Here is a 25,129-nt window from a genome sequence, read left to right as displayed (position 1 = left end):
AGATTCAGAAAGTAGCTCAGACCATTACTGGAATCCTTGATCATATTCACATGTAGAATAACTCCTTCACCGTTTTTCAGTTTCTGTCCACCGTACCTCCCCGCCAGTGCATACGACCTTTCTAGGCAAACGGTAAAACCCTAGTTGATGGCTGTGAACTGGACAGAAGAAAAGCACATTTGAAAACAGGGTGTGAGCAAAACAAAGCAGCCAGTAAGTCACAGGCTGAAGGCTATGACCTCACGAATGCTTTCTGCTGGAGTCTTACTTGGGGTTATTGCAGTGTCTCTCTTGATATCTGACGCCTCCACCACAAGTTCTGGAACAGTCTGACCACTTCGACCAGGCAGACCACTGGCCGTGGATGGGCCGGGGCCCATGCTCCCCGAACTTCACACACTGGCCTTGCCGACACCACTGTGAAAAGAATATGTGACATGTTTCTTGTTAGAAACCATCCAGGAAAGGGCAAGGAGTCATAAACACTTGCATGTTAACAGGAAAAACGAGTCTGCTGGCAAGTGGAAGATCGCATGACACCTTGATAGAATTCCTTTGCTGGCTGTGCTTTACAAACATTCGCTTAGTCCACGTTTACCACATGCATTTTGAAAGGCTGACATCGAGAGAGAAGGGGCATCTGTCACCAATCGGCTGAGTATTATATTCTTTGTGAGCTGCGGAGGTGAAATGTGCAGATGTGATTCCATCTGACGCCAGCGGAGTCAGAGCAGGCAGAATGTCAACCGAGCCTCTCCGAACACTTAGGAACGAGGCTGCTTAGAGAACAGTTTGGATCACGTACTCTGGGAGAACCAGCTTTTAAGATATTAACACAGAATTTATGATTCTGGATGAGTATCTCATCATTAAAATAGATACAATCACGCATACATTTTTGTTTATCCCATACCATCCTAGAAATCATTTCCTATAAAACTAAATAGCTTTCAGTCAATGTGAATTGTGCTTTTAGATAACACCCTTTGACCTTCTGTCTGTCTAAAAGGACCCTGCTTAAGACCCTCAGATGACTTTGAACTCTGAGCGTTTTTTATGAATTAGCTCTGGGTCTTTCATTTGCCAATGATCTGCTCAAGCAGGGTGAGAACTGTTTCCTTCGCTGAACTTTCCGTTTCAGTCCTTTGTAACACATACCAGGCTTTGCTGGTCATCTCTGTCCTTGGGGGCTGCATTAGCCTCTGGTAGTGGTTTTTTTCCTGCGGTGCTTTTATTATGAGCTAGTTCTGCATGACTTAGCATAACCGCACACTCTCCTAAAAGCCTCTGCAATTAGGTTTAAAGGGTTGGGGTTTAAACGGTGCCAGGTTCTGCTGAGGAGTGGGGGTTCAGTTCCAGAATTATGGGGAGGGTGGTTGACTTTCAAATTTTCACCTTTCCCCCATGGCACATCTGGCTTTGTGGCTGTTTATTGTGTTGCTAGTTGTCTAGGTCCAGATATTGCTTCCTATCTTCAAATTCTTGCCATGTATTGATTAATTCTTCTGTTTTTAATTTTTCTTTTCCTTGGATTAATTGCCATTTCAGAGACTGCATGTCATATAACATTGTTGAGAACTTTGGGAGGAAAAGCAATCAGCCATTTGAGGATTTTTGTCTACCGTAAGCATGAATCTGAATCTTCCCTACCAGGAGAGTTCCTGGGACTCTCCTGGACTGAGCTCAGTGGCTGAGACAAAATAATAACAACAGCCAACAAGAGAAGCAGCTTCAGTTTATTAAGTTGCTCTACGTGCCAGAAATGGTGCAGGCAGGGAGAGGAGGGAGGATGTCACGTGCAGCATCTAATATAATCCTAAGAGCTTAGGAGTAACTATTTTCTGGATGAGGGAAATTATTAAAGAAATACCCAAGTAGCTACACAACCAGCTGAGAATGGATTTAAATTCAGTAGCCAAAGCTCCTAAACAGGACACAGAGCTTTCTCACCTCAGAGACAAATTGCCCACTGAGCTATCTTACCTCTAATCTAATTTCTTTTTCAGAAATGTGTTTTTTAGACCTGTTCCAACCCTTCAATTATTTTGATTTTCTTTTTTTTCAGGATTTATCCAGTATTGGGTTAGGATACTGACAGTCTCCTCTGGGTTTTTCAACCAGTATAGGAATCAAGAACATATAAGTATGTGCAAACATGTACAATCCACATGTATGTATAAAATTCTACATATAACATGTAAATGTAAAATATATACACACATAACTTTATCTGTCCATACATATGTATTTCTAGCACTGCTTCTAATTTCAAATTGAATGGCCATGACTCAGGTAAATATCTTTCATGACAGAGAGCAAGCACAAACCTTTCTTTCCTTGTACATGTCATCTAGATAAAAACAATGTGGCTTTCACAGCCTCACATATCTACTGAGCATTCATGGTACAAATATTACTAAAGAACCAGGGAAAGACTGGAGAAGGATGGAGCAGGATTTGGTTGGGTTCTAGTTATGGAAAAACAAACAAAACATGGAGTAGATGCAACTCTGCACGAAACTTGAGATACAGCATGAGTGAGATGCAGCCCTGGCCTCATGGAGTTTATGGTTTAATAGCCAATTGCATCCCCCAGTGAAGGGAGACTCAGAGAATCACATATGTAAATGAGGAATAATTATACTGAAGTGATGATGGATAAAACTTATAAGAATGCTTTCTACTTAGGCTGGCCTTACAACTGAGGGCTTTTCCCCAGTATTTATATTGGTCTTTTAAAATAATGAGGTAGGAAAAGTAGTATTAGGACATCATCCATTTTCTAACTCCTGGGTTGATTTGTCTCATGTTACATTAACTTAACTCTAATCCAGGGGCATTTTCATCCCCATGCAACTAGATATCGGGTGTATTTATGTAATAAACCTTAGACCTAAACCAGTGAGCACTCATTTTTCTCATTTATTTAAACCTTAGACCTAAACCAGTGAGCACTCATTTTTCTCATTTATCGATCTTTTCTTCTATATCCCTTTTACGCTTAATATCATTGCTTTCTTAACAAAAAAAAAAATCCCCATTAATCCTCAAGTTGCCAGTTCTAAATTTGTTTGCTTTAAAAATAAAAATGACTTGATCAGTACCTACATTTTCAAGTACTCAATTAATTCACTGTTTTGCATCATCACAGTTAAAAACTCCTGTGCACATGTTCAATAAGAATCTTTATTGGGATTTCTAAAGACAGGTGCATCTGATTAAAAATTGCACGTAATGCCTCAACTTTTAAAATGTTTTTCTTTAAAAGAGCTAAAAATTGCAAATCGTTTAAGAGAGGTTGAATAAACGACTTAACAAATATTAGAAAGCATTTTCTGACACTCATTTTCGTGTCTGTATCTTGCCTTTATTGTTAGATAAATGTTATTCCAACATTCGTCCTGGTGCACACACTCATTGTAGTTTATTCTAAGTGCACACCTAATCCCAAGCAAGGTTCACTTCTCATGCATTTGGGCCTGCTTAAAGCAATTCAAGAAGTTATGCTTAAAAAGAAAGAGTTACTGGCTTCTACACAGGTTGTCCCACTTGACTGGGGATTCCTGAAGAGATAAAACTGAGTTTTATTCATCTCTATAGCCCGAGTTTTCTGTCTATGATACCTAGTAGTCAGTAAATTATTGTGGAATTGAATTCACTTTAAACAACCAATTCTTCTCTGCAGGCTTGTGCTGCCTCAAGACAACAAAAGCAGACATCAAAATCCTGTAACATCTCATGCTCTTACATTATTCAGAGCTCCCCTATCACAGTCTTTCAAAGGAATACCCCAAATCTGGATCACTTTACTGGTACCTCAAGTGCACCTTTCCTTCCAGATTCTACTGGGAAAAAGAAAGAAAAATAGAAACTAATATATGAGTTCTTCATTCAAAACACAGAAATCTCCCATAATCTTCCATAATGGAAATGACTCTTAGGATTGAAGACACTTGCTGACAAAAAGACTGTCCAGTACATTCTAGATGGAGATGTGGCTTACTCTTCAATAAGAGTCACTATAAGTGATGAGACTCTATTGGGCATGTTAGAAGCTCAATGATGGGTCCTGTGAGGTAATAGAGGCCTCATATGACATGATAATCATTTCTCTGCTACTCAAAGGGACACCTGCTCCCTAAGGCTTTTCTATACAGAATCAAGTTTGAAAAGGCAAATGGTGTGCAATGAAGTATACCAGCTCACTGAAATAGAAATATTTTGACCTAAGCCTCCATCTAAAAATGGAAAACAAAGGGAAAAAGGAAAAAAAATCTTCTTAAACAATTGAGCCAACTGGGTTATGTCTGGCATTGAGTTTTATGATAGCTGCTAAATAATACTGGTTAATATAAAGAGAAGTCAGAAAATATATGCAGCCAAGGAATTCTATTCTGAAGTCACAGTACAAACAGTTTGGGTTCTATGCTTTATCAACTTTCTAGAACTAAAAACTAACAAGTATGCAGTTTACCATACTCAAGCCACAAACGGTCCCTTCTGCTGCTGGCATAAACTTGGTCTCACACCTGTGGCCCAGTCGGTGGCACCAAAGTGATTTGCAAATGTCCTGAAAGGAAAGAAGGATCTGGTCAGTGTGATAATACAATACATAGGAAAATATCCCAAGTCTTTGTGCCCAAAATTATATTTTCAGCTGGTCGAAATGAGTCATTATCCAGAAAGTAGAGGCAAGTGAGGTTGAGGCTGGTGTTGGCACGGTAACCGGTATCATGTTCTGGCCAATGTGCAAGCAGGAAGTTTCTACGCTACCTGCATATTCATGCGTGTTCAGTAATGACTGGGATGTAACAATAACTAATTTAAAGACCATTTGTCTTGAAACTAAGAGACTTGGTTTCTAATAATCACCATCACTAACACTGCCACCACAGCTGCCGAAGCAGAATAAGCCAAGACTGAAATAAAGCAAGCCTGATTCAAATCCTTGTCCTGGAATTCTGGGTTGCATGCCCTGTGGACATGTCATACAAGCCTTTCAATGAGTTTCTTCCCCTGAGGAAGAGTGACAAAATTAGGACTTGCCCTTGTAGGGTTCTGCTCAAGGGTAAATGCTGTGAATAATCGTTTTCCTTACTTCCTTTATCTTTACAGTAATTCTCAAGCATGAGACAATTTAATTTTTACACTAGACCTATGAAATAATTACACGTCCTTGCTAGACTGTAGTAGGCAGAATAATGTCCCCGCCCCTTGCTCCAGCCCTCCAACTCCCAATGAGCACATCTTCCTAACCCCTGGAAACTGGAGGTGTGAGGTTATAAAGCAGAGGGGAATTAAGGTTGCTAATCAGTTGACTTTGAGATGGGGAGCCTATCTCAGACTTCCCAGAAGGTAATAACAAGGATCTTTAAGTGGGGAAGAGGAAGAAAGAACTGGGGAGAGGGCAGCGTGAGGAGGACTCAGGGGGATGCCGGCAGCTTTGAAGTTGGAAGAAGAGGCCATGAGTCAAGGAATGCAGGAGGCTTCTAGAAAGTAGAGAAGGCAAGAAAATGGCTTCTCTTCTAGAACCTCCAGAAGGAACACGACCCTGCCAACATCTGATTTTAGCCCGGGAAGACTCATTTCAGATATCTACCTCCAGCAATGTAATTACAAGAATAAATTTGTGTTGTTTTAAGTCACTAAGTTCTTGGAAATTTCTTACAGGAGCCCTAGGAAACTAATACTGTTACACCATTTAGTGGTGAACACTAAACCAATTCCTTAGGTAAACTCATTCGGGTGAGGAAACGGAGTAAGCTACGGACACTTTTGAAACCATGAGTCACGCAGCCGGTGAATGGCAAAGGTAGGACTCAAAATGGCCCGATTCCAGAGTCCAGGTTTTTGATCACTGCTCTGGACCTGCATTTTCCATTAACAGATGTTAGAAAGCTCTCGTCTTCTCCAGGCCTCAGTTGCCCATCTATAAAGTAAGGGGACTGAACCAGATTCCTTCCAGCTCCCACAGCTGAAGCTGCTCTTGAGAATTACATCACTAATAGAGTGCCAAAATTGGGAAACATCAAAGCCATTCCATTTTGTTTGCTACATTCTATTTACTAAGACAGAAATGTGAACATATACATTTGGGGGAAAATATTAACAACCAGAGAGGAAGCAAAATGATTTTTGTGGTCACTGGTTATAACCCTGAAAATTCAATTAACCAGGCACCCAATTACTCAAGCATGCCGGTTAATACAGATTCCATGGTTAGACAATATGGCAAGAACATGCTTAGAGATATTTCACAAAAGTTTTCCACAGGACTGAGAAAAGAAAACATAGGGAAATCAGAGATATACAGTGAATCTGCTCTTATAGCCCATAAAATCCTGCCCCCACAAAGGAGAATAGAAGGATGTTTAGGACACTGCATGGAAATGCCAACAGCCCCAGATAGACGCCACCCACATTGTTCCCAAACTCCAAACAGCTCATAAGATGCAACACATAAATGTTTCACATTAAAATGGACCCACCACTGACATCGGTAGAAAGCATAAGGCAGCCTTCCAACCAAGTGAAATCAGGTTCCGCCATCTCTGTCCTGCCATATTGGGTCTGAGGGGGACAAGTTAATGTGGTAAAAGAACAGATCATTTAACTTTCGGTGGTGAACACACAGTGCAATCTGTGGCGCACTCTTGAATTGTACACTTGAAACTAATTTAATTTTATCAATGTCACGCCAATAAGTTTAGTAAAAACAAGAGCCTACGTCAAAATGGAAGAATGTGATGTAACCATTGAAACAATTAAAGCCACAGTGAGAAAGGCTTTCAGAATTAAATTGTTTTCCTTCTTACAGCCAGGGGAAAACCATAAGCCACATCGGAGCCTATGTGGCAGCCACCAACATGACCTTAGGACAGAGAGGAGCAAAGAGCTCTCGGTTCCACAGCCAATGCCAAGCCACGGGGCTCAGGAAAAGGGGGCAGCCGGAGAAGACCAGGAAAATAAGGCCGAACACAAAAACACAGGATTCCAGAGTGAAATAAGGCTGTACCAACATGTCATTTCTTTTGTGGTGAAGTACAGAAGTCACATGTAATTATAGCCAACTGCATGCCTGGATGACCGTGAGAGCCCTCTGAGAAAGCTCCCTTTCAAAGTAAACAGAAATGAGAGTTTGCACTTTTTTGCTTGTTCTTCCTTCTTTTTTTTTCTTTTTTTCCAACATATTCGACTAACTTGTCCTTATCTATAATTCTCTAGGCTTAGGTCATAATTTAAGGGAAAAAGAAATAACCACAGAGACTTCGAGATCTCATGTTGCCTGGATGTGATTTTTGAGGAAAGAGTCTCAGTGCTTTACATTATTCCATCCTGTCACTCCTTGGTCATGTTCTCCAGCTGTATTCCACAGGACAGAGGCCCCTTCATGTGAAACCTGACATACTAAAAATGTTAATGGTCTTTGCAAATCAAATTTTATAAAGCATCTCAGACTTAACACATCTAAAACGAAATTCCCCATCTGTCCCCCAAAACCTGTTCCATGTTCAGCCTTCCCCAGCTCACTTTATGACACCTCCATACTGCTCATTACTCAATCAATAAATCCACGACTCGCATTTGACTCCTTTCTCCCAGATAAGTCACTCCTGCTTCCTTGAAGAGAGACGAGAAGGGGACAGAGGCAAAAATCCTCCACTTTATGAAAATGGGAGTGCTAAGAAATGTTTTATTTGGTTACCATTGAAAATTCAATAAATAATTACTGAGTATCTGCTCCTATGTCAGGTGCATGCTGGGTACCGCGGACACGCTCCATCTACCGGGGCAAGAGACATGGACAGTTTTACTACAGTATCGCAAGTTTACGATGGTGACATACAGGGTGAAAATGGAGCCTGGAGAAAGGAGTGTTGAAATATCCTTGGGGAATGAAAAGGGGTAACACCTTTTCATTTATATTCTTTATGCCTTGTATGAGACCTGATCATTTGCATTTCTACCAAGTTCCAGGTGATGCTAATATTCTCCATCTGCTGATTTGAGAGGACACTTTGAAAATTATTTCCTGTTTTTTTTTCCTTTTTTTTTTCTTTTGTTATTTCTAACCACTATGCAAAACTGCCTTTCTAGGAAGCATAGAAAAAAAGGCATTAAGGAGAAAAGGTTAGAAAGGGATCATAATGATAAGACACTGAAAACAAACTTCATCCTTTTTGTGTGTGTTGCTGGAGCTGGTCTAACCGTTGAGACTAACAGGATAAGAGATTTAGTTGTTTTGAAAACACCTCCTTCTTAGGGCCTGGCAGGGAACTATTCATGATCCTCAGAGGTGTTATCATGGTTCAAATTATAAGTAGGTTTAGGAATAATACCAAAAGCTAGGATGTGGGGGAAAAAAAATATTCCACATTTAAGACCCACCAACCAACCCATCTTCTCCATCTTACCTCATCACCTCAACAATCTCTCTTAAGTAAATTTCCCTACCCCTCCAGGCATTCCTCTCTATGCCTTTCCTTATTTTATTCAGTCCTCTAGTCTGGAATTTCCATTTCCCTTTGCTCTGCTTCTAGGGAAGATCATTATACTGAGATTCTGTATTTCAAAAACTTGGTGTGGATCCAGAAAAAGATCTATAATTTAAGAATAGTTGTTTTAAGCCCCGCACAGTCTGACACAGAACAGGCATCCCACAAATGTTTACTGAATGTATGATCCTGAAGGAATGATAGTAATTTTAGAAACTTCCTTTATATGTCTAAAGGAAATCTAACTCGTTGCCAATTGTGCATTTACTGTATAGTAAGTGCTTAATAAATATTTGATTAATGAATAAGCTAGCGAATCCCTTAAGAATGAGTGAACAGGAAACAAAGGTAGCAAACTTCAACAAAGTGAATGACTACTTCTGTCAAATGCATCAACTTAATAGGCTATTTGAAACAGTTGTAAATTTGTTAATTTATACATATCATACACCAGTGTTTGCAAAGTAAGGTTCTTGTATCATGGAGGATACACCAAAAAAATTGTAGATGCTGTATGCATAAACTTTTCTAATACTTATACCTTTACACTGTATCAGAAAAAAAAATGTAATTCCATATTAAACCTGTGATTTGATGGTCATTATTTCTTAGGACTGGACTTACATATTTTTAAGTGAGTTGATTTACAGAAAAGCAACGAGTGAACATAATATAGAAATACAGGATAACTAACGAAGGTAACTGTTATGAAGTTCAGGAAACACTTATTAACTAATGGAGAGAAGGAAACTAACATCAGTGTGGGCAATGCCTTTTGTTTAGGTTCAACCTGTGGCTTGGGCAAATTAAACACATTCTCTGAGCGCCAGGCAAAAAGTAGTGATACTTCTCACTTCAAATGTGTTTTTTGTGAACATTGAGGAAAATAAAAGAAGTCTAAGTAGAATGCCTCATGTGGAGCAGAGGTCACTTAGCAACTGCTGAAGGTGATGGTGGTAAACGGTGAGGAAGTGGTGAAGAAGGTGGATGGTGGTGCTGGTGGTAATGACAGTGGTGAGAACGGTGGTGGCTGGTGGGTAGAGGAAGAGGCAGAAGAGGAGTAGAAAGAGGAAGAGTAGGAATAAAGGGAAAAGGAGCTATAAAAGTCCATAATTTCCCTGTATCCGCAACTTAGGATTGCCATGCTTCTGTTTGGAAACTAGAAATAAACCAACTTAAAAACGATTCTATTTTTTTTAGTGATGTTGAGATCATCGGCGATGTAGTTCTTGATCAACTGTGTTTCTCTCATTTCTACAGCCTCAACTTTTGCTTTTGCTCATCTATCTCACAATACTGAATGAAAGACTTGACACAAATATCTGAAGATTACTCAAGATACATCTTGAATTTTTATGTATCGAAAAAGTTGGCTGCCAACAATAGTGTCCATATAACATAAAAGGCATTTGAACGTATGTATGAGGTGGTGATGATTTTAAATGTATCACATTAAGTGGGAGCATAAACATAATAATACCAAAAACAGAGATGAGAAGTAGGTAAAAGCTATTGTGCTCAGATTTACTACTTGTGATAAAAATCTTCATCCACAGCGGAGGAATTTTCTTCCAAGGATGCAGTCAGATAGTATTTAAACCGGGCTTGCTCCATGGAGGATAAGCCTGGATAATTCATTGATGGCAAAATTGCCGCTTAATTATTGTGCCAAACAACTGACATTTTTGAGATAACCCAGACTCTAACCCTTGGCCTTAGCAAACCAAATGTTTATACTTCTATTAGGTACACAGACACATTGCAGAATCTTAATGTAAGTTCCAAATCACAAGCAAACATACCTTCACAAAACCAAGGCTGCATAACTTGGCTTTTGCTCCAAATTGCCACTTGCACTGTGTGTCAGCATCATAAATCTGTCCTGGTAGTTTGTCCGGATATTTATACTGTCCTGTTTGCTTGGGCTCATCCACCAGACACCCAGCCTGAGGTGTACTGCAATGATAACACATCCTTATAAATGGCCATGCTTATCTGTGATATTTCCACATAAAACAATATACCTCTGAGTGCATTCATGAAAGAAAAATATAACATGGCTAAAGAAATAGGTGTGAGCTTAAAGTTAAAATGTATATTTATTCCAAAGAGTGAGTCCTGTCCTGTTTAAGAAGATGGAATTCACACAGCCACAAAGGGTCCCACGGTACTGGAAGTTATTGCTATCCGAGAGATCTGGCTTGGTCTGCTAAGAGATGGGAAAGGTAAATCTATCTGAGAACCTCTAACAATCTTGTTCAACAATATTCAACAAATTGTATCGAGTACCCACTCTGTGAAGAGCGTTAGGCTAAGCAATAAAAGTGAACCAGAAGAGACAGTATCTGTCTTCATAGAGTTGAAAGTCATGCTATGTTTTTTACAGATAATGGGGCAATGGTCAAACATGTACTTTACTTCAAATAATTTTTACAAGCAAAATTGAATAAGGCTTTTGAAAGGAATAAGGAGAAAGGACACATGGGGGCAAAGGGCAAAACAATTTCCTTGAGGTAGTTTTAACTGGGATATACAGAGGGAAAAAAAATCAGTTGATGGCATGGATATTCTGAGAAAGCACTCATCTCCTTTTACTTAATTACACTATGATATCAATGAGCGATTACACAGCATGGTGGTTAGGTGTGACTCTGGAGTCAGACAGATGGGGGTCCGAGACAACCACGCAACCAAGACCAATTCTATACATCTCATTTCTGACAATGACTCCCACAAAAGTTGTTATACAGCTCAAACGGGAAAATAAAAAGTGCATAACACAGCAGAGGAAGCATTCAAGCATGCTGCTGTTACTATATATCATCATCCAAAGGCAATCTACTACATCATATAAATGATGAAAATTCAATCTACATTAAGTTGACCTTGATTTATAATATTTAATGATGTCTTTCTATGAGATAGAAAAGATCATTTTTAGGTCTCAAGTCATAAATTTAAAAATAAAATCTGTGTGATAAAGCTTATTATTAGCAAAAAGTATGTCAATTTTTCACTATCTTTTGGGACATCATTTGGTTAGACATCCTTACATTTAATCAGCTTTGCCTGTGCTGTGTGTATTGCTGATTCTGTAAACATTTGCAAATAATACTCAGTGGTACAGGTGAAAAATAAAATGCAGTAGGGCCTCTTAGCCACGGGAGATACATTCCAAGACCCTCAGTAGATGCCTGAAACCACAGATAGTATCGAATCCTATAAATACTATGCTTTTACCTACACATACATACCTATGATAAAGTTTAATTTATAAATTAGGCACAGTAACAGATTAACAAATAGAACAATTATAATAATATACTATTTATAAATTAGGCACAGTAAGAGATTAACAAATAGAACAATTATAATAATATACCGTGTTGAAAGTCTTGTGAATATGGTGCCGCTCTCTCTCTCTCTCTGTGATAACTGATCTGATGACCAGGATGGCTACTAAGTGACTAACAGGCCGACAACATCTACAATGTGGACGCGATGGACAAAGGAATGATTCATGTCCCAAGCAGGATAGAGTGGATTTCATCACACTACTCAGGAGGATGAGCAATTTAAAACTTATGAACTGTTTCTTTCTGAATTTTTCATTTAAGATTTTTGGACCTTGGTTCATCATAGGTATCTGAAACCATGGAAAGCAAAACCACAGATAAAGATGGACTACTGTATTAATATCAGTTCCCAAAGAAACTGTGGTAGTTTCCCTAATATTTGGTCACAGGGAGATGGGATTAGAACCTGAACAGAGGTTAATAAGATACAGCTACATGCATATAAAATTATATATATTTATATATAATTACAGTGCTGTTACAATGGTCAAATGGTCAAACATATGTTGTAGCTAGATAAAATTAAAGGAAACTTCAAAGAGTTTCCACTTTGGTTCAGCATTTAATATGAATCAAGTAGTGCTACCATACTAATTTCCAGTTTACTAATGCCACCTAGGAGTTTTGAGTTATCAAAGAAATTTTATATGGCTATCATCCTCTTTGAATATCTTTGGGACACAGAGCCGGCTCATGGCCATTTCAAACCATTTCAGACAAAACAGCCAATGAAGACAATGCTCCATTCATAAAAAACATGCACGCCATTTTAGCCTTTAATACTCTAATGACCAAATTAATCGGATTAAAATAATTATTCTCAGTAAAAAACAAACAAACAAACAAAAACAATATATCTAGTAGCCTCTGGAAGTCATAGAGGAGGGACAGTTACAAGCACAGATCTTGGGGTCCTAACAGACCCAAGTGTTGAGCCTTATGTCTGCAACTTACGAACTGTAGGCGCTTAAGCAACACAATTATCCACTCCACTAATGTCCTCAACTCTAGAATGAGGAAATATTAGGCCTGCCGTGAGGGCTGAATGAGGCATCATGTGGAGCGCATTTAGCACATTAGGCCTTCGATCTGTTTTTTCATCAATGACAATAATGTCAATATCATCACCATCACCATCATTACCATCGTCATATCATCATCATCATTGGAATTTGTCAGCTTTTCTGTTCATTAGGTCAAAAGATACTTCCACTATCTGTTTTCACACCTATTAAACATTGTTCCTTGGCACTGCTCCGAACCTGGGAGCAGCCCTGGCTTTGGCCTGTCTTACCTAAGGAATTTCTTGAGATACTGCCGGCTGCATGAGGACCATGAAAACACCCCATTGTTTCCGGTCAGGGTGGGAGACATGATGTTACCTTCAGCCTTCCTGCAGGGATTGCCTTCTCCGTCGTGAATCATGCCGAAGCTGAAACACATCGACAGTGATGACAAGCTGATTATAAGTTGTTTATGGACTGTTCATGCATAAAGCTAGTGTGACAAACTTCTAATGATTGTCTATTTATTAGCTGAAATAAAAAACCCTTATAACAACAACAACCATCTATTTCCCCGATTATAACCAGAGAAAGAAAATGATGAACTGAGAACCAAGTGAGAGACAGTTATCAAAATTGTAAGAAAAAGGAAAGACCAAAAAAAAAAAAAAAAGAATTACTACATAAAGTGTAAAATTTATGGAGAAAATTTCAAAAGAATGCTGAAGGCTTTTTTTTAGTATGTTTGGCTACTAAAATCAAAGAATGGTATACCTGCTATAAAATTTTAAGAGCAAAAAAAATTTTTTGGTTAAGATTTCTAAGCAAAACTGAAGTGATGAGATAGTCTAATTATTTTATTTCAAATAGTGAAATATTTTTCTTGCCACCAATCGTGGATCTGTGGTAAGGAAGTTCATAGTGAGTAGGTGGTAGGTCCACAGAGAGGAGCTGATTATAAGTTGTTTATGGAATATTCACGCATACAGCTAGTATGACAAACTTCTAATGATGGCCCATTTATTAGCTAAAATAAAAACTCTTATAATTAAACTCCCTGATAATCATAAATATCTTTAAATATTAGTGGTTGAGCCCATCTTTTGGAGACATATAAAGGACTCGTTTTGAATGCATTTTATGAGAAAACTTTGATTTGTCCCATTTTACCACAGAAGGTTCTACCAATTACAGAGTAAAAATAATTTTAGGTGGTTTATGCCAAGAAATCATGAACATAATACCTAAACGATCTCAAATCTCCTGACTGGTAGAATAAACGTGACACTAATGTATATCCACATGTGATACATACACCGTAAAGACAGGGCTTACTTCGGGCCATATTAAAGTGGTAAGGGATAGGAGAATAAGCTTCATAGGCTATGTCTAAAAAGTTCAGTACACAAAAAAAGCTTTTTTGTGTTTGTTTGTTTGTTTTCTAGGGAAGCCAAGGATAGAGAGATAACAATTTTATAATTAATTTAGATTGTTCTTCATCTACTAATTTAAAGAAGTAATATTTGCTTCTTAAGAACATATTTTTATAAAGGAGATATGATTCCTGTGGAAATAAATGTTATTCTGATATTAATATAGCTTTTCTCTGAAGGTAGCCTATACCAAATAAATAATTATGTTATAACAGAGATAGGATTCAATAGTCTATAAACTAGCCCTTTTTCCAGCAGTCCTTCCAATTCATCAAGCAAGTAATGCCAGGATGGCTTTGTAATGTGATTCTATCTGTGAATGTCCCAGATGCACAAATAGGTATTTATTAACCTCGACATATACGCAGGGAAAGTGTTTTCTCCTCCTCAGCGTTGCCCAGTTCAGTTCTTTGTATTGAACCAAGAAACTAAGGGGGTAGTTTGTTTGGTAGACACCCTTTCTAGAAATATATTTGTGAAGGTCAGAAACAGAAGGAAGTGTGTGAAGTATGAGAGGAAAGAGTAGGAATCAGAGAAACGAGATGGAGCGGGAGAGATTGAAATCATTACTTGAAGAGGAAATGGTAATTGAATTAGCATTTCATTGGAGTTTCATGCACATGAGAAACCAAATTTGAATTCAATTTTAAACTTAAAAAAATGTTAATTTTCTAATTTACGTTGATTTAACAGCATTTTAGAAGTCATATCAAAATCTCCTGAAATGTCTTTCAAAATTACCTCTAGAAGGTCCTGTTATTTAGAACTTGAGTGTATATTTTATTTGATATGTTTTTCCCCCCTAACACTATTCTCTCCTCACCCCAACCTGGAGAATGTCTTTGTTTTTCTTCACTAAAATGTTAGATTTTGATTTTGGTAACTTTGATTCATAACCAAGGATGATTACATTTTTAAATGGCCTGTTCATCTGGACTTCATGCTGGTGAAACAAATTTAGACATATATTTGATATTCATAGATATTTTTATATCCTGTTCTGTACAAAGAGGCCTTGTGTCTAATGAGCATTTTTTACCACCGTTCACAGTAAAATTGGTTCATTCACATCATGTTAAGAAAGCAGTTGTGTATATACATAAAATGCTGGGAATCTGTTGGATAACAGCAATGGTCAAGATTCAAATTTCCTGAAGATAATAAATTTAGCTCATAAAAGATACAAATATCATAATATAAGTTAAAATTGTGGAACAGATGATATTGGCTTTTATCTTGAAGTCAGAAATTAACTGGATGCTCTAAACATTCAGTATAAATATCGAATAAAAGACATTCACAAAAACATTCTTGAACTCATACATCCAAAGAGCTTGCCCTTTGAAATAGTCATTTTGCAAAGCAGTATGCTTATTCCAATGTAGATGCTAGTGCTCGAATGTTTAAAAATCCTCTGTAGAATTGTGTCCACACCAGATGATATGCCTCATGAAATAAATTCATATCATTACTTAGTTTTCTCATTCCTCATTTCCAACTCTATTTTCACAAAAGAAAGATTTACTAATACCAATTAAAAGAATATTAGGTGCATGCAATGGCACCAAGTAAAAGAATATCCAATGAATGCATCAAAAGTTTTTAAACAATATGCCATTACATTCTGGGAATTTACATGTCTCCATGGTTATTTCCTTAGTATAATGAACTAAAAGTATCTTCACTGCAGCAGAACATAAATGGAAGATAATAAACAAATGCCTAAATGACCCGAGGGTCCATTAGACAACTTGTAGTCCATTCGTGCACACAAGGTAACACTGTGTGGTTATTAAATGTTGTTTAAAAAGAGCTACGTCAACAATGGGTGGTCTATTGAGCTCTTACAGTCAGGCACTATTTTAAGCTTTACACAAGCTTTATCCTATTTATTCTACCTAGAACAAATTATTATTGGAAGAATGCCAATAAATCGCCCAACATGCTTTCATATAAAGTGATGAATCAAGGGGTCACTTACTTGTGCCCTGACTCATGTGCAATGGTGAAGGCCAGGCCAAGTCCCGTGTCCTCATTGATGGTACAACTTCTGTACTTACTGCACATTCCGCTGATGGGGGCAAACCCTATTGAAAGATCAATTTCAAATGTTAGTCCAGAAAGAACACACACAGATACCTGATCATTGATGTCCTTGAAATGTTCTGTGCAGTCTTAGTTTAATGGATTCACATATTTAATTTTTTTGCAGGAAAACACTAAAGGCATATTGTTCACTCTCCTCCAAAAACATAAATGCAGTATTTAATATTTGCTCTCTTTTTAAGATATTATCATCAATTGATCCTCCTAACAACCCTGTGAAGTCAGTATGAATACTGTAATTCTCATTTTACACGTAGGATAGTAAGTCATACGCCTCATCTAAGTTTATTATTTGCATCAGAGCAATTGCTTCAATGATAGCTAAATCAATGCAAAAGTTTCACTTAAGTCATATTAGCGTCAAAGTTCAAGGCATATTTTCTAAGAGAACGCACATTCTAATCTTTTTCTAAAGCACGTAACATGGAAATGCACAACCGAATGTGAGTACATTACATCTGTTTTTCTTCCATTCGCCATAATGCGACGAGTATTCCTGTTCTCAAAAATGACTTCCTTCCAAAGGCAGTTATAAAATCGTTCCAGCAGGTCCTTGACTCTATCTTGAACTACATAATAGTGTTAAATGTCTTTCTTTCCAGTTTTGGGTCCTCGTAACCAGTAGAACAAGGCTATGTACCCCATCACTTGTGAATTGCTGGTGCCCACCTTGTTGCCATGATGTAAGTTGAGATCATCTGCGGAATCTAATGCACAGGCACATATCATGGGTGGCACCACTGCCACTGCCATTACCAACACTGATCTAGATGACCATTAATCCATTAAAATAATTCTTGAATTCCTACGATATGCAATGAAATACACCAGAAAATATAGTGCAGATGTAAAAAATTTAGTGCTTACTCACTGTCTTGTACAAATATAGAAAAGCTGACTCCTTCACAGGTCAAGTAACTTTCTAAAGGAGGCACTGCTACCAAAGGCACAGTTAAGTACCATGGAGACCAATCAAATTCTCTTAAGCTACCCAGTTCTGCAGTCGTGATGCATATGGAATAAGCCACAGCTTGTCTGGTTAAATAATTTATCTCATGTCTCAATGAACATCAATAGAGTTAAGAAAAATACAAAAGGAATAAAGCAAATGGGTTCTCCATTCCACGCTGAGTTCAGTTAAATAGAAAATTATTCATCTGAGGGCAGAGTGACGATACTCTCCAATTTAAATATATTAGTTCTCCTTATTAAGGATATTAAGGGCCAGCCACCCAATAGAATGTTTCCACACTGTGTTTTCCACTAACGAGTGTGTGTGAACATCTGTTCATACCATACCTAACGTGTCACATGGTTCATTCTTCCAGGAACAAATATCAAATCCCGTGAGTAAGATGGCGTGGTCATGCCTCTTGCCGTTCTTTCCAATGAGGGCAGACTGCCACTGACAAAAACTGTTCAGAGACTGGTCTGCATGATGGTTGATCAATAATCCTCCCTATGGGAAACCCACACAAATCAGAGTGTGAATTTGTCAGAGATGAAAACGTTGAATGATTCCATTTGTACAGGCAAACACAGAAACATCATGTTTCTAGGGAGAAAGGTCAGTAGAGGAAAAAACTTGAGCTAAGGTTGACGATAATTGGTAAAAAAAGAAAAGAAAAAACTAAAAACTATTTCAGGTAAATACAATATTTAAAGTAACTACAAGAGTTTCAGTAGTGTAGTTTATGACCAATTATATTTCTACGGCAAGTAATCTGACATCAGTTAGGATCATCCATTTTTTATCTCATGCTGGTATCACCTTCACCAAACTGTTATAACTTTTAGAACATAATTATAAATTAATGGTGATAAAGTTCAACACCTTTTCAGTAGAATATGAGAAAGGTAGTGACTATAGTTTTTTACCCCTATGTCAAAACTTCTAGAAAGGGCTTGGCATATCATAGGTTACAATCAATCAATCAATCAAATGAAAACTTACTGAATGAACAAATAGTTACAAGATTCTAAAGAGTAAGGTAGGACCTATCCTTAAAATATTTATCAAAATGTTTGCTTAAAATTATTGACTTGGGGCAAGTTGAGGATTTTTAGGGATCTCCACGTATGAGTGAACTAGGGTGCTGCCGGCTTCAGCGTCCTTGAACAAAGCATAAGTGGTAGGTTAGAGACAACGGTGTCTCCCAAACAGCACACACCCTTTCTGTCTTTCTACAATTCCAAGAATAATTTGACAAATTGTTAACCTCTGCAGCTCTACGCACCTGGGCGATTAAGTTTTTCTTGTCTTTGACTCCCTGCTTTGTATGTTCACTACTGGCGTTAAAGATAAAGAGGAAAAGCCACAGGGGACTTGGAAAATAGTCTGTTTGATTGGTAATCCTCAACTCAGAAAAACACACTTTTAATGTCAAAACACTACAAAGCAGTAAGTACCACACAATTTAACACTTTATTATATGTTCTGATTTTCATAATTTGCCCCATGCTTTTGCCTTGTACCTCACTGTAATCAGTTCAAGGGCAGTTAAATATTCCTTGTTTATTATCTGTAGTACCTAAGATGGTGCTGGAGAGACAGCAGGTTTACTACAATAATTTTCTGATGACTTATTTTCAGTACATCTTCAAAATATCCTTTTGCATATACCTGCTATTATCCAGCATATCCAACATGCAAAATCTAACTAACCCTTAGATCTATTAACAAGTTTACCTTCCTGGTGAAGCCTACATAATGTTTTTATATATAATGTAATATTTATATTATACATGCATGTTTAATCATATTTTGCAATACATATATGCATATATATTTATAGGTAAATATTTTGTGATGTTTTAGTTATTTGAATACACAGCCCTATTAAACTGTACTTTCTTTGAGGCTAGGGTCAGCATATTTTCAAATTTGAATTTCTAGTGACCAGTGCATTGATTGGCACATAGTAGGTATTTAACAAGTATATCCTGAATGACAGAATGAAGAAATAAATGAAGTGCACCACTTACAGGGTCTTGTTCCAGAAGAATGAGGCTCACCACAACGATGTTTATATCACTTCCAATGGTCCCATCTTTAAATAGGCTGGAAACCTGTTGGAACAATCGGAATAAAACAAACAAAATCTGAAAACTTCCAAAACTGTGGAGAGGGGAATCGATGAGAAATATTTATAAGTACGTAGGCTTTAATTTTACCAAATATAGGTACAGTGAAGCCAATTTCTTCAAAACTCAATTTTTTGCCCCCAATAACATCACATGGCTACATCTGCTATTCAACAAACACAAGGGGAATTCTGTGATTTCTAGTTGTTTTGGAGAGACAGAGAGCTGGCGTCCTGACTGCCTTCCTTACCATGTTCATAACTGTGAGGATGTACGTGGTGACGTTTGCCTTGCCGTGCTTTTCCACCATTTTCCTGTCTGCTACCACAAGGGTCTCCACATTTAGGCCCGTTGCTGACTTTCCAGCTGACCTTCTGGGCCTCCCCGTGCTCCCGTATTCATCAAACCTGAGATAGGTGTCCTCTGTGGGAGGCTTGGGGGCATCTACAATGAACAGAAGAGCATTTGGAAGGGATATCAGTACAGAACATCTGGGTGAGACAGACAGAAATTGAAACAAGGGGAGGAGAAGGACTATGTAACCAAAACCTCCTAATCTACTGGTAAGTGATGCCATCAGTGCCTGTGCTGGGGCTTTGCACCCAGTGTGTGTCAAGGAAGATTCAATCAATTGAAGTTTGGCTGGCTGGCTGGCTGGCTGGATGGATGAACAGATTCAGTAACTCAAAAATTCTCTAAAGAAGAAAAGCAAAGCTAAATTCTAGTTGGTATAGCAGGCCAAGGAAAATCAATGTTATGGGACTAGTCTTTAAAAACAGAAAATGCTCATTTTATTTTATTGCTGAAAAGCTGCAAAAACTGATGTTCTTAGCATCTGAATTCATAACACTTACATATTATTTTCTAAATTTTAGATATACACATCCTGTAGAACTCTGCTCATGTCTTATACTCTAGTTTTATCAACACAAAATTTAAAATGAGTAGTTAATAAAAACTCTTTAGCCTAATTAATATTAACTTACTTATTGGGGAAAGAGCATAGTCAGGGGTGATATTTAAAACTATATTAAATACTTTGTGGCAGGAAAGGTGTGGGCACAACCTTAACAGAATGGACACTGGCCATAGCCTTTGAGCAGAGCCCTGGAAGTGTCTTTTGGGCCAGGCATGATCCCTTTAGTTAATAGACAATGACAAGTTCAAGAGTGGCTGGGAAGGATAAGGGCATCTGGAAAACTCAGGACAGTACTATGTAAACTAATAGAGAATTATTTTAGTACTTTAACAACTGGTACAGTTATAATAGTGACGACTGCTCTCTGCAGAGGAAATTAAAAGACCAAACCATTTAGAGGTAGATTTAAAACCTCAGGTTTAATTTGATGAGCGACTCTGAGTTTAGCTTTGATATCTCATTGCCACTGTGAATATCATCACAATTATTACTACTACTACTATTATGGATCCACGTCAAACAGAAGTCCCCCAAAAAAGGATATTTCAATAACACCCCAAATGCAAAAAAACAATTAAAATGGTAAAAGCACTATCTTTCATTACTGCTCCTGGTCAACATCGCAGCGACACCAGTTTCCCTGGTCAGTGGGCAGAACCATCACCTGGCTGCTCTGTCCATCTCACTTGCCACTTTTGCCTACTGAACTTTTGAAATGTGGTTGATGACACGGGAGGAACTGATTTTTAAATTTTATTTAATCTTAATTAACATTTAAATTTAAAAAAGCAATAATCGATTCAGTAATTTAAAATCAAGTATGTTTGGAACAACTTGAATATGTAAATCTACTTGTTCAACCTTAAATTTTATGAAACTTAAATACAGATTATTTCAGATGATAGTTTATCATCTGATTTGGAACTGTGCTCTGAGTGTAAAATAAATACTATATTTCCAAAACTTAATATAAAAAAAAATTTGTCATCAGTATGACATGTTATGATATTATATATATTGGGTTAAATAAATTAGATAAAATTAATTTACCTATTTTTAAATTTTTTAAAAATGTGGCTATTAGAACATTTAAAATTACATTTGAGGTTGGCATGATATTTCTATAGGACACGTCTGGTCTAGAATATGTAGAAGGTTGTGCCTAGGTCAACAAACCATGCCAAAGGTCCTACAAATCACTGCCACCTCTGCTAAAGTGCCAATGTTATTTCCTGTGAAGTTTCTCCTTTAAGTCCTCAAAAGGAATGCCCAACCACACCTGAGGATTTACCTCTGATTTCTTTCATTATTGGAGGACTGGGTACTTTTCTCACGAGCACAGAGACACTGAAACTTGTTACTAAAAAGGAGAAGAGGCTAAAAGAACAAAAAATAAATAAAAATCTTTCCTAGTTTAACCAAGAAAAATTGACACTTGATCACCTAGTGTTTGTCTGCCAGGGGTGATTACTGGTCTATCTTTAGGACTAATTTCTTGGGCTGTTCGGTGTAGCCCCATATTAATCTGCAAAGTCAGCACACCCACTGGAACGCAAGAAAACTTATCGAGGGCCCACATAAGAACAGAACAAGAGAAAGTTTCCTTACATACATTTCTTGCGTCGTCCACAAAAATGCTGCTTTTGCAACCTTCGATGGTGATGTTCTCTTTCTTGACTCTGAGATGTGGCGGGAGTGTTACTTGGGTTGTGACCAGGGTAATTCCGGCTGGAGCCCGGGTAGCCACGGTAACTCTGGACAGTCTCCTCGGCTGTCCTTTTGTACAGTACGTGAGGATGGTGGCCTGCAGGTGAGCTGTAGTTGTGTTCCTGGGCCAGCAGCTGAGGTAATGGCGAGATGAGGAATTCGTTTTTTCGTGTCCTTATTAGACCTGACTAAAAAGCCAAACACAAAGAAAATATTAACAATTCCATGAATCCCTTTATTTTAATGTGTTGATTTTTCAGCGACTGATTACTGGCCACTTCCTATGTGCAGGGACTGTGTTAAATGTTTGACATCTCATTTGATCTGCACTATTATCACCTTCACTTTACAGATAAGAAAACTGAGGCTAAGAATAGTAAGTGGAAAAGCTAGGATTGGCACCATGGGAGAGGTAAAAGAGTTTTCCCACTACCCTTCCAGGTTCTTGGCTGAGAATCCCTTGTAAAAAAAAAAAAAAAAAGATTAACAAGAGAAAACAAACAGGCATTTAACAACATATATATCTCCTGTATAAATGGAAGTTATCCAGGAAAACCGAATAACTTGTCAAAATGGCCCAAGTCACCACCTTAAACCTGTTTTTTTTATTATAGAGTTGTCCCAACCAAGAACCTAAGTGTAAAAAGTTGACATAATAGAGCCAGAGCAACCATTCCAGACGAACTGCTTGCATGTCTCACTCCTTGAACCTTTGGAAAGTCTGAACTAGGCAACATAATCTTTGGACTGGGCCAAAGCAACACTGTCTTATAAACAACTGTTTGTAGCTAACAGGAAAGCAGACATTCTGACCACAAGGACTGCTGACTGAGGACACATTTTCTGAAGATAGAATCAGTAATTAATCGGCCACGTACAGCTAAAGAATAACTCGAATAACAAGAAATTGCTAGAAATTTCTTTCCTCTATTCATCTCTATTCATGTAATCATTTTCCTTTTTTTTTTTTTTTTTTTTTTGGGTCTTTAAAGAGAAAACTCTTTGCCTTCACCCTGTAATCGGGACACAACTTGGGTTTCTGCCGGAATCTGTGCCCCAGGATTACAATTCCACGATCTTAAATACACGCTTAGTGCCTCTCACTCTGGCTTTTTATTTTTAGGTTAACAGAGGATAGAGGGAGACTGACTTTTCCTCCCCTACACTCTTACTGGAGCCTGCACACACTTCTTGCACCCACGATCTCCCCCCACAGACTTGCTTGGCTTTCTGGTGCTCACTGTTTACGTCTCAGCTTAAATGCCATCTCCTCAAAGAAGCTGTACTCCTGACCCTGTTTAAAACTACCCTCCCCCGCTTCCGAATTACCTCAGATCACAGATTATCTGCTTTAGTCTATCCTTAATGAAGGAAACAAAATGCAACCTCTGCCCACCACCCCTGACATACAATTTCAATGTACACTCTGCGACAGTGGAACCGCACTGGCAGCCCTAGTGTATGCCGCACGGTTCCAGCCAATCAATATTTATTAGTCGATAAACATTTGTTGACTAAGTAAATTAAAGAGACTCAGAGTGGAGAGGATGCTGAGGGCATGCCAGCACCTCCCCCTCCCCTTACAGCACGGGGAACCAGAGCTGGGAAGTGACAGGCTCGAATTCATTAGAACTATGAACTCCTTCTACATCATAGTACTGAAGCCAGGAGTACTTTATGCATCAAATAAGGAGTACCTTATTTAAGTCTCACAGCTATCCTGTGAGGAAATCTAAGCACAGGTAGAATTCAGGGCCCCCCTTCCCTGAGCAGGGCCCTCACCTTGTCCAAGCTGCTTGAAGATAAAAGACACCATTTACAGACCCGGACAAACAGAATGAACAGTTAAAGAAGAAAAAAAGTGACTTATCCATGAAAGCCCTCCAGCCTTACTAACTTCCTAAATTGGTTAAAGTAATATCAAAGGCTTAAACCAATTAAGGGCCTTGACTGGACTAACCGGTTTGGAAACTTTCTTTTCTCCCTGTTTCATGAGAACTACAGGCAATTCAAATGCAGAGTGAACACTTCTGCATTGAGAAAGCAATAAAAAAATAATAATAATTGTCATCCTATATTGGGACATACATGCTGCACTCAAGCAGGCTTTTATTGTTTAGTTCAGAGTGACAAGGATGAAAATTTAGAACACTTCTTTATTTTTTTTTAAAAAGAGGATTTTACAGTACTAGATATTAAGGAAGAAAAAATATTCTCCTGGGGTTTAGTTGGATGGAAAACATTGCGGGCTAACCTAATAAATACAAAAAAAAAAAAAAAAAAAAAAAAGTTTGAAAATATAAACCCAGCACATCCCCCAAAAGTCATCTGTTCGTATGTTTATATTTGTAAGACGTGTAAGCATTTTGAGTTACTGAATACACACGATGTTCTGGCCAAACTGTGGTGAGCAAGATGGATCCATGGTCTCATGCGGCTGCTGATTAAATGGGGGGAAGTAGGGATTAAACAAGACCACCTCTGGGTATGAAATATTCCTTTGTGTAAAATATGAAGGAAAAAAAAGCAGTATTCTATGAGAGAAAATAACGGAAAGGGTGAGGAGACTGCGGAAACTAATTTTATTATATTTTATTTTTTAAATTAAGTTTATTGGGGTAACATTGGTTAATACAATTACATAATTTTCAAATGTACATTATAATTTGACATTTGTATATTCTATTGTGTGTTTACCACCCAAAGTCCAGTTTCCTTCAGCTACCGTATATTTGATCCTCTTTACCCACTTCGCCCTTCCCCGACCCCGCTATATTTGACCTCCTTTAACCGTCTACCTACTCCCTCCTCCCCCACCCCCTACCTTATAGTAACCGCTAATCTACAGTTCATATCCATGAGTCTCTCTGTTTGTCCCGTTCATTTGTTACTTTTAGGTTTATATCCGACATATAAGTGGTATCATGTGATTTTCAACTTTTTCTATCTGGCTTATTTCGCTTAGCATGATTATCTCAAGGTCCATCCATGTTGTTGCAACTGGCAGCATTTCATCTCTTCTTAT

At 38.0% G+C, this 25,129-nt stretch overlaps 1 protein-coding gene across 1 annotated transcript in view; it reads right to left on the bottom strand.

The window, feature by feature from the left end:
* Window positions 1-25,129, bottom strand: part of ADAMTS18 (ADAM metallopeptidase with thrombospondin type 1 motif 18) — a 364,329-nt gene that overhangs the window by 41,122 nt on the left and 298,078 nt on the right. Inside the window, exons 9-17 of the mRNA XM_025045377.1 lie at window positions 22,010-22,292; window positions 19,729-19,922; window positions 19,380-19,463; window positions 17,694-17,853; window positions 16,270-16,375; window positions 13,146-13,283; window positions 10,298-10,451; window positions 4,475-4,570; window positions 269-417 (exon numbers count right to left, since the gene is read on the bottom strand). Of these exons, the coding sequence (XP_024901145.1) occupies window positions 269-417; window positions 4,475-4,570; window positions 10,298-10,451; window positions 13,146-13,283; window positions 16,270-16,375; window positions 17,694-17,853; window positions 19,380-19,463; window positions 19,729-19,922; window positions 22,010-22,292 (1,364 nt within the window). The remainder of the gene's footprint in view (window positions 1-268; window positions 418-4,474; window positions 4,571-10,297; window positions 10,452-13,145; window positions 13,284-16,269; window positions 16,376-17,693; window positions 17,854-19,379; window positions 19,464-19,728; window positions 19,923-22,009; window positions 22,293-25,129) is intronic.

The sequence above is a fragment of the Pteropus alecto genome, unplaced genomic scaffold (assembly GCF_000325575.1).
Source record: "Pteropus alecto unplaced genomic scaffold, ASM32557v1 scaffold42, whole genome shotgun sequence".
In the NCBI taxonomy this organism is placed as follows: domain Eukaryota; kingdom Metazoa; phylum Chordata; class Mammalia; order Chiroptera; family Pteropodidae; genus Pteropus; species Pteropus alecto.
The sequence above is the reverse complement of the archived record's forward strand: the minus strand, read 5'-3'. Positions and strand labels throughout refer to the sequence as shown.